Raw genomic sequence first — 11,058 nt, forward strand, 5'->3', positions numbered from 1 at the left:
CTACCTGACTAGGCTGAAAATATTATCAGTAAACACTATTTAGGTCTCTTTAGTTTTGTATTATATGTCACTACATCATATGACTGCTCTTAAAAGGTAGTTTAGGCAAAACACAGGAAATGGGTTTTGACCCTCAGTAGTTTCGGTCTGATTTAGAATTCACCTTCAGACTTCCTTTTTCCAAAAATTAAATTTTAGCAAACAGAGTGGAATGGGTGGAATACATTGGATTTAAACCACTTTACTAAAGCCTTGAATTTTGAATTGACCTAACATCCTTAAGAAGAGGGCTGTCTGACTTTTCCAAACCAAAGGGTCAGAGAATCCTCTCAGCTCTATGAGACATGTCACACTCCCCTAATCCACTCATTTCTCACAGGAACCAGTTTCCTAACGGTAAGCCAATAGCTCTTACTGCCTTTCAAACAAGCACACGCATTCTCACATAACCGCATTCAGCCGTACAAGGACGAAATCACGTTCAAGTGCTCAGATGAATCCAAATGAAAGGTGGAAGTTGAGTTTTATGTCTGTAATGTCTGTAATGTCTGTTAAACTACTTTAAGCTTTGCTAAACCACTGTTTAATATGGCTCTGTTTATGCTGACACAAAGTCTGCTGTTAAGGTTTAGGAAACATGGTTGACTCCAGAGTGATATGCTCAGTGTGGTTAAATACCTTATTTAATAGTGTTATTACAAAGAAAAACACTGTGCTTCGTGTTTCCACATTCACTGTGCAAAAAAACTCTTTCAATTACATCTGAGGTAAGGAAGTATATAATGTTTAAAGTACATTTTTGGAGTGCACTAGAATAAAGATGACAAATATTTGTGATCTAAATGAGGTCTAATGTCCTTGCATATAGTCCTCTATATCCTACATAGGCCTATTAGCCAACAATTTTACTGTGGTATTGTAGTTTTTACTAAAATGCTATAGTTACCAAAATTAATACTACTCTACTGCTGAGGAAGCTTTCATCGTCATTCTTCAGTGACAGATGCGGAAAATATTATTTTATTGTAAACTCTCATGAACTCCTCATATGCACGTCACTGGACAGTCTCGCGTGGGTGTGTTAGAAGCCGAACGTGACGCATTACGCGCCTCGGTCGCGTGCAGTTCAACAACTAATTTGGCTTCTCCCTTCATTTAAATGTACATAGAAGACATTAAATATATTTGGTTATGGCACTGCCGGCGAGAGCACATGTTTTCTTAGGAATTTTTGCAGTTATTCAGATTAAATTTGCCTTACAGGAATTGCCATCCAGTGGTAAGTCATACATTTTTTGGCATGTTTTTCGTTCAGTCGTCTAAATACGGAATACGATTTACCTATAGTTATTTCCTTTCATAATTTCTGAATCTAAAAATTATTTTCTCACAACCCTCAAACTGAGGTAAAGTAATAGCTAACTCATAATACTGTAAAATGCTCTTGTTACATTTTCACTTTGACATTATTATAATTATTATTATTATTATTCTGTGGCGTTTAATAGCGTTCAGGCCTCCGATTTTATTGTTAATTGTTGATTGTGTATTATTTTTATTTTATAGTATGGCTTTTATACAGCACAAAAATATGTTGTATGTAAATGTTCTTTAAAATTAAATGTAATTAAATATTTCATACCTTGTATTCATAACTCTTTTCATATAGACCACCTATATTTTTAGAAGTGCAAAAATCTATAACTGTAAAAGCATTTCATCACAGGACATATGCGTTTAAGTCATTGACTGTATGAAGTGGATTTTTAATATAAGATCCAGACAAAACTAGTGTGTGTCACTGACCCATAAATGTGACCCTGGACCACAAAACTAGCTGCTGACTAGTGTATATGTAATGAATATTAATAATTTTTATTATCTAAACTCACATGAGTTTTTTTTGCTCATCAAGTAGCTACCCATGCAGAAGATTTTTTGGCTCATGTACACTAACTGTACCCTGCGGTCTCTGTCAGCATGTTGAAAATAAATGTGACAGACCTGAGGACATTTCACATAGTTATAATGCCAGGCAGGAAGAAAGCAGCCCGTTGTGTGTGACGTGCAAGTTCTCAAGCTTTTATTAAAGGATATTCTGACATTAATATCAGATTACTCTGGAGATACTGACATACATACTATAAAAGTTACATTGGAAGAACTTGATTGAGAAGGATACAGGAAAAAGTGAGCAAACAGAAACTCTGTGTTACCCCTGTCAAAACACTGCCCTGCCCTCACACTCCCCCGTCCAGCACCATGAGGAATTCTGAGCATGTTTCACCCGCTCCTGTGAAAGAAGGACTTTGGACACGCGCTTGTCACTGCAGGATGTGAGAAAAACTGTGTTTATTTGCATAAAAGGTCATTTTCATCCATAGTTGCACAGCTGCTGAAAATCAGCATGTCAGTGTTACTTCTTCAGTTATCAGTCATTCAGTGACTAGCAACATACACAATGCAGCATATAATATTGTTTGATATTAATCTTTATTCATCAGGGGTCTCCTGCTTTTCCTTTGAAAACCTCTCCACGCAAGAGAGTGCTGGTGTAAACCTCAAGCTTTACAATAAAAGATGGAGAAGATGGACACTCTCATCCAAACCAGTGGACGAGATCAGGGAGAACCAGGATCTGGAGCATTATAAAGAGCACAGCAGATTGGATTCAGAGCGCTTTCCAGAAGTTGTGACAAATGAGAGTCATGATAAATTATCTATTAAGGTAAACATCCAGGAATGTATTTATTAATACTAGGGTCGGAAATTAACGAGGGCTTGTAGCAAAAAATGCCACCAAAATAAACAAAAATACCCCATAAATTCAAGAGAAATGGGCAAAAAATGCCCCTGCACAATTAAACAACGTATTATGTCTGTCGCAATTAAAATAAAATGTGAAAATGGATGAAAAGTGTAAATTCGCAGAATTACATTTAGATACATCAGATTGCTTTTACGCATTGTTTTGTGCAGCGTTGAGCCTTATAACCAATCAAGCACGCTTCTGTTCAATTTAGGAATCTATTACATTAGTCAGCGCTGAAAACGCCAGAGCTGTTTATGAGTGCGTATGCCCGCAAATTCCCTCATCAAACAACACAGTGCAGATACGACGTAAATAAAAGATTAATTTGATAGATTCAGTGATTGTAACAGGAATTTTTGCATAACTTGTGCTAGGCTTGGCCAATGTCATGGACAGACATGTTTGTCTATGTAGCCAGAATGTGACATGCCCAAAATGAAACAAAAATGTTTTATATTGTTTTCTATATTGATTTGAATACTTATTAACTATTACAATATAAAGAGCAATAATCTACAATAATGCATCTCAATAAATTAGAATGTTGTGGAAAAATTCATTTATTTCAGTAATTCAACTCAAATTGTGAAGCTTGTGTATTAAATAAATTCAATGCACACAGACTGAAGTAGTTTAAGTCTTTGGTTCTTTTAACTGTGATGATTTTGGCTCACATTTAACTAAAACCCACCAATTCACTATCTCAACAAATTAGAATATGGCGACATGCCAATCAGCTAATCAACTCAAAACACCTGAAAAGGTTTTCTGAGCCTTCAAAATGGTCTCTCAGTTTGGTTCGCTAGGCTACACAATCATGGGGAAGACTGTTGATTTGACAGTTGTCCAGAAGACAATCACTGACACCCTTCACAAGGAGGGTAAGAAGCTGCCAAAGAAGCTGGCCGTTCACAGAGTGCTGTATCCAAGCATGTTAACAGAAAGTTCAGTGGAAGGAAAAAGTGTGGAAGAAAAAGATGCACAACCAACCGAGAGAACCGCAGCCTTGAGAGGCTTGTCAAGCAAAATCGTTTCAAGAATTTGGGGGAACTTCACAAGGAACGGACTGAGGCTGGGGTCAAGGCATCCAGAGCCACCATACACAGACGTTTCAAGGAATTTGGCTCCAGTTGTCGGATTCCTCTTGTTAAGCCACTCCTGAACCACAGACAACGTCAGAGGCGTCTTACCTGGGCTAAGGAGAAGAAGAAATAGACTGTTGCCCAGTGGTCCAAAGTCCTCTTTTCAGATGAGAGCAAGTTTTGTATTTCATTTGGAAACCAAGGTCCTAGAGTCTGGAGGAAGGGTGGAGAATCTCATAGCACAAGTTGCTTGAAGTCCAGTGTTAAGTTTCCACAGTCTGTGATGATTTGGGGTGCAATGTCATCTGCTGGTGTTGGTCCACTGTGTTTTTTGAAAACCAAAGTCACTGCACCCGTTTACCAAGAAATTTTAGAGCACTTCATGCTTCCTTCTGCTGACCAGCTTTTTAAAGATGCTGATTTCATTTTCCAGCAGGATCTGGCACCTGCCCACACTGCCAAAAGCACCAAAAGTTGGTTAAATGAGTATGGTGTTGGTGTGCTTGACTGGCCAGCAAACTCACCAGACCTGAATTATCAAGAGGAAAATGAAAAGCAAGAGACCAAAAAATGCAGATGAGCTGAAGGCCACTGTCAAAGAAACCTGGGCTTCCATACCACCTCAGCAGTGCCACAGACTGATCACCTGCATGCCACATCAAATTGAGGCAGTAATTAAAGCTAAAGGAGCCCCTACCAAGTATTGAGTACATATACAGTAAATTAACATACTTTCCAGAAGGCCAGCAATTCACTAAAAATGTTTTTTTTATTGGTCTTATGAAATATTCTAATTTGTTGAGATAGTGAATTGGTGGGTTTTGACAACATTTTAAAATATTTTTTAAAGTAATTGGGTACATATAAGTATTTGACATTAAAGACAACATACTGCTTTTGTATTAATAAGATGATTATAAAAATGTCCCCTACAAATGTAAAAAATGCCCCTGGAAATCAATTCCAGCGGGTAAATATTGCCTCTTAATGGAAAAGTTCATTTTTGACCCTGTTATATACCTTCTCAAATGTATATGTGAAATAATGTGTATGTTTGTTCATCAGAGAGATATGGATCATATCTACTACACATCTAAATTCTATGGGCCCCTACATAGTCCAGAGAAGGATTTGTGGGTAAATATTGAGCAAACGGACATGGGAGAAGTTCACAGAATTCTCTCCAACACACATCGGCAAACGTTGGTATGATCATACTACAATGTTTTCTTTTTTTGTAATGCATTTTTGTAACTATTACTCATTTTTGTGCTCATAATTTAGTTGGGTTTTCTTTGTCTTATAGAGAGTGAATCTATCCTTCGATTTCCCTTTCTACGGACATTCATTAAGAGAAATACATGTAGCTACAGGGGGTGAGTGATATATTTGAACTTTTTGGGCATTATTTGAAATAGAAACCTTGTGCAACAACAATGTATGCATCATTGCTGAAGTGTATATTTTATATTTATTCAATTTCTATTCAGGTTTCATCTACACCGGAGACATTATCCACAAAATGCTGACTGCTACTCAGTACATCGCTCCTCTCATGGCTAATTTTGATCTCAGCATCTCACAGAATTCCACAATCATGTACTGTGATAATGGTAAAATGAGGCTGAAACTGAAATTTGAACGTGTCTTTATTTATTTGCATTGTTGTATTATGGTAAAATGGCTGTATTATTAATCTATTTTCTGTTAGGCACAGCTCTTGTTGTGCAGTGGGACCGTGTGTATCTCCAGGATGCGTCTCATCTCGGCAGTTTCACCTTCCAGGCAGCTTTATACAAAGATGGCAGAATCACCTTTGCATATAAAGAGGTTGTTTTGATAGATACTTCTTGGTTTCAGTTGTTATCACCATATTTAAGTAGATGAAGCAAGGTTTGATTGTAGACTGTCATCTTCTTTTAGGTTCCCATTGACATTAGCAAGATCAACTCAGTGAATCATCCCGTAAAAGTCGGGCTCTCAGATGCATTTGTGGTTCTTCATAAGATCGAACAGCTTCCCAGTAAGTAATGTTTTTCTGAATGGGAACCAGTATTGTTTTAGTATTATTTATATACTACAATAGTATTTATTAATATTTTGAATTAGCTTTTGCATTTATATTTTCAGTTTTCATTTTAATTTTAGTTTGATTATATTTGTATACTTTTTAGTTTTATTAAATTTGTATATTTTTCTATATATTTTTTTTTTTTTTCAATATTCCTTTTTAGCTTTATTTTATTTTTGTTTTAGTTTTAGCTTTAGAAATTATAGTACTTAAACTTTTTTTGATTATTTAATTTAATTTTTTTTTTCATGACAGATGTTAGAAGGAGAACCATATATGAATATCACCGGGTAGAGCTTTTAAAATCCAAAATCGCAAACGTCACTGCTGTCGAGATGCTTCCTCTACCAAGTGAGTCCAAACTGCTGACTGAACTAAAATTCAGAACTAGATTCCAGGTGGCTAATTTTCATTTTTGGGTGAATTATCCCTTTAATATGTTTCCCTAGTACTAAGACTGGTGTAACTTTGTGATTAAAATCTTCTGTGTCTGTTGTTTTCCATGGTTGGACTTGAGTATATTTAATCACTTATTGTGAGAAGAAGTATCCACGTCTTTCACACGTCTCTGTTAAAGTGTTGCTCCTCCTGTTGTCAGCTTGCCTTCAGTTCTCCAGCTGTGAGACGTGTGTTATGGCTCAAATCGGCTTCAACTGTAGCTGGTGCAGTCGCCTACAGAGGTACACGCTTGGTTTTTGATGCGAGTTCCATCATTTAAATACTCACCCTCATGTCTTTCTAAACCTACAAGACCTTGGTTCATCTTCAGAACACAAATTAAGATTTTTCTGATGAAATCTGAAAGCTTTCTGACCCTGCATGGACTGAAGCAGGACTGAACAGCTGCAAATATTGTTTTACTCTTGCAGATGTTCCAGTGGTTTTGACCAGTATCGTCAGGACTGGGTTGACAGTGGGTGCTTAACTGAGGTGAACAGATAAAGTATATCCTCCATTTTCATCTTCTTGAGTCGTTTCTTTGTTCCACTATCATTTTTACTAACTTAATGTAGTTGTATTTTAAGATAAAGAGTCAGAGATGTGACAAAAAGCAGCCTGCCGTTAGAAGCAGTACTCCGGCAGTGCAGACAGGAGTGACAGCGGTATCTGTAACTACTACAACATCACCCACATCAGCCTCCTCAGTCACCACCAAACTCACCAGCACACCCTTATTCATAAGAAACCTTCCTACCAGCATCCTCACTGATGGTATGTATCAGTCATATTACAGTATGTCCTGCAAATCATTGAGAGGATATATATATATATATATATATATATATTTTTTTTTTATTTATTTTTTTCTTTACTTTTTTTATTATATCTCTTCCAAATAATATATAGCTTCCAAATGAGGTCTCCAAATGAGACCAATTATAAGAGCTCTTCAAACCATGATAAAATCGACACCTGCACAGCTTTTTTCCTTAGGCCATAACCTTTTTCAACATGACACTTAATCAATAAACCAAATCTGACCTTTCATCTGCAGTACAAACTTCCAGTTGCACTGTTTAACATGGAAACCTTTTGATTTTTGTGCTGCATGTTACTTTGAAATGATAATTCTGTCAAATTCTGTCATCATTTACTCACCCTCATGTCGTTCCAAATTTGACTTTCTTTTATTTGTGGGACATATAATAAGATATCCTAAAGTATGTTGGTAACAAATCTGTTTTGATGCCCAACTGACTTCCAAAACACTTCTTTTATGTTCTACAGAGTAAAGAAATTCATACAGGTTTGGAATGACACGAGGGAGAGTAAAATATGACAATTATGGGTGATTTTGTTAAGTCTTTGCCTTAGTAACCACCCAAATATCATAACAACCATGTAGAAAAGCCCAGGATCCCCTGACATCTGGGCAAGTGCTATTCAGATTAATTTTGGAAAGTGTTAAAATCTGGTTATAGTTGTTGTTCTGTTCTCTTTCAGACTCTCAGATGGATATTATAGAGAAGCAAACAGAGGAGCAGATGCAGACTGGTCTGCTCATTGGCATCCTCATCACCATGGTCCTTATGGTGGTCGCTGTGTTGGCCACTATATACATGTACTATCATCCCACATCAAGTGCAAGTCTCTTCTTCATAGAGGTGAGCACATCAATATGCACTACCAATAAAAAGTTGGGGTGTAATGGTACACAGATGTCACGGTTCAGTATGTACCTCGGTTCGAGGGTCATGGTTCGATACGATTTTGGTACAACAGAAAAAAATACATATCTACTATGATAGGTTTCTTTTCATTTATTTTAAACAGTAGTACAAATTACAAAAAAAAAACAAAAAACTAAATATTATATCAAATGTCATATATAGGCTATAAAATCTGCAGTACATATATACATATAAGGAATAAATACTTGAAGTTTTATGACAGAAAGGAAACTCAAATGGCAGAAAGTGACATTCTATTTGTTTTTTAAGTTGATTTTGCTGGTATGAAGAAAGCTGAAGTAGTCGCGCTGGCGCACACAAACACAAAACAAATCAGTTCCAGGCTTCTAGCATTGCTAACTTGACAGCGCAGTTGGTACTTTATCAAAATAAAACACAGTGAACCAAACATCAGTGCGCCCGTCTCATTGTGTCACCGTTAGAACGCGACTGAAGTACAAAGTCTATAATTTACATAATAAATAATAGTTTAGTATTTGGATGCATCGCAAATATGTAAATAGTATGGAATATTTGGATTTGTGCCGAATGAGAGAGGTAGGATACAAGAACACAAAGCTTCATTTCGCAGACAGTTGAGTGTGCAAGCCTTTAATATATACTCCTTTGTCAGTGAGAGACGCGTTAAGAATCAGCACATGGTCACTGTCTAGTGGGCTTTGTTTTCAAGTGCACAACTCCTGGCATTCGCTGTTCCTTCTGCCGGCGGTTATTAAACAGAATCGCATTACTGCGGGCGCCCCCTTCTGGATTGAGGGTGAATTGTCTGTATTCATTGTAAGGCCTCATGCACTGAACCGAGATGCCCGTACCGTGACGGTTCAGTACGAATACATGTATCGTTACACCCCTATTTTTCAGTAAGATTTTCTTACTGAAGGGATAGTTCACCCAAAAATGAAAATTCTGTCATTAATTACTTACCCTCATGCCGTAAGTCCTTCGTTCATCTTGGAACACAAATTAAGATATTTTGATCAAATCTGAGAGCTTTCTGAACCTCCATAGACAGCAATACAACTGAGATGTTGAAGGTCCAGAAAAGTAGTATAGACTATTTAAACAATGTTTTTACGACCTTTCTGGGCCTTAAACTTGTCAGTTGTGTTGCTGTCTATGCAGGGTCAGAAAGCTCAGATTTCATCAAAAATATCTTAATTTGTGTTCTGAAGATGAACAAATGTCTTACGGGTTTGGAATGATATGAGGATTTTCATTTGTGGGTGAACAATCCCTTTAGTTTCTTAAATACCAAACTAGCATATTAGAATGATTTCTTATGTTGGTGCTCTGAAAATGTGATTTTTGATATCTTTTGATATTCTTGATATCTAGAGACGACCAACACACTGGCCTGCCATGAAATTTCGACGGGGTTCAGGACACCCGTCATACGCGGAGGTGGAGGCTATGGGACAGGATAAAGAAGGATTCATCGTGATGAACCCTAGAGACAGTTTTCTTGTGTCAGACAGGAGAGAGAGCTTATTTCTGACGGACCAAAGGGAGGGATTTATCGTGGCTGACCAAAGAGAACGTTTCATTATCATGGAACGCCGCTAACCTGAATTCAGTGCTTTATGAAATAGTTCCTCTGTTTTTGAGAGGAATTTGCACTGGATGCTGGGATGAATGTGGTATTTGTTTGACCTTATAACAGCAAGTACTACAAATGTGAGTGATCTACTGCACCATCGCACCAAAGTGCAAATGTGGAAACATAAATGTTTTTTCAACCCAATGACACCAGTGAAATTGCAGGGCTCAGGGAAAACCTTCAAATCTGAGCTTTTATTAAATTTCTTTAAACCAGGGTCTGATAATGTTTCTGGAAGTCACACTTCAAACCAGATTGGTCATTAAAGCCAGTGTTTTGCAAACATGACACAGAACCTCCTGTGAAAAACAGGGAAGCTTGAAGAATATATTTATGAAATATACCTTTAAACTCTTGTGTAACTGATCACAACAAACCCAACTTTGACATTTCTTTGAAATTTGTAATAGGGCTGCAAAACGATTAATCACAATTAATCGATTCAAAATAAAAGTTTGTGTTTACATACGATATGTGTGTGTGTACTTTGTATATTTATTATGTATATATATAAGTACACACACATACATGCATATACAGTATTAATGAAAAATATTTTAGATTTATATATAAAATATTATTTAATATATAAGTGTTTACATACAAATACATACAAATATTTTTTAAATATACATGTGTATTTATATATACATAAATATACACAGTACACACACATATATGTAAACTATCTTTTATTTTAAATCAATTAATCGCGATTAATCGTTTTGCAGCTCTAATTTGTAGTATTGTGTATTATATGCATTTTGATTTGGATATCTGAAATACTCTCAAACTGAAATACAGATCTCAGTGACTAAAATGATATATTGATGATTTGAATCAATGAATGAACCATAAATTGTTCAGGTTGTGTAATCAGAACAACTCAATTCAGCAACAACAATAACAACAAAAATCTGTGTACAAAAAAGTGCTATAATTGAAATATAATCAAACCAAAAAAATCCATTCATTTACACAGATCATTTACACATTTACAATAAATCAATGTCTTTACAATAGTCTGTAAATTTCTCTTTTATCAATTCTAACACCATAAATGTATATTATAAGCATGTATAAAGTTTTGTATGATTGTGATTCATATAGCTGAAATGTGGCTAGAATAATTGACTCTAAATCTGACAGATAAATCGTAATCAGAAAGATTAATCCAGGAAATATTTGGTCAGGCGTTCAAATGATTATCTATAGGAGAACTGCTTTAAATGTGGTTTTTTTTTTCATATAACGGAAGTCAATGGTGAGCAAAACTTTCTTTTTTAAATTTTTTTTACATTTTG

At 36.0% G+C, this 11,058-nt stretch overlaps 1 protein-coding gene across 1 annotated transcript; it reads left to right on the forward strand.

The window, feature by feature from the left end:
• The first annotated feature begins 1,137 nt into the window (after positions 1–1,137).
• On the forward strand, positions 1,138–9,780 carry plxdc2a (plexin domain containing 2a). The gene is made up of 13 exons (XM_051124926.1): positions 1,138–1,279; positions 2,505–2,728; positions 4,960–5,100; positions 5,201–5,270; positions 5,385–5,507; positions 5,606–5,724; positions 5,818–5,917; positions 6,221–6,316; positions 6,564–6,645; positions 6,835–6,895; positions 6,991–7,177; positions 7,910–8,070; positions 9,493–9,780. The coding sequence occupies exons 1-13, from the start codon at positions 1,192–1,194 to the stop codon at positions 9,718–9,720; spliced, it is 1,680 nt and encodes a 559-aa protein (XP_050980883.1). The 5' UTR covers positions 1,138–1,191; the 3' UTR covers positions 9,721–9,780.
• Positions 9,781–11,058: the final 1,278 nt, after the last annotated feature.

Source organism: Labeo rohita, chromosome 2 (assembly GCF_022985175.1).
Source record: "Labeo rohita strain BAU-BD-2019 chromosome 2, IGBB_LRoh.1.0, whole genome shotgun sequence".
In the NCBI taxonomy this organism is placed as follows: Eukaryota; Metazoa; Chordata; class Actinopteri; order Cypriniformes; family Cyprinidae; genus Labeo; species Labeo rohita.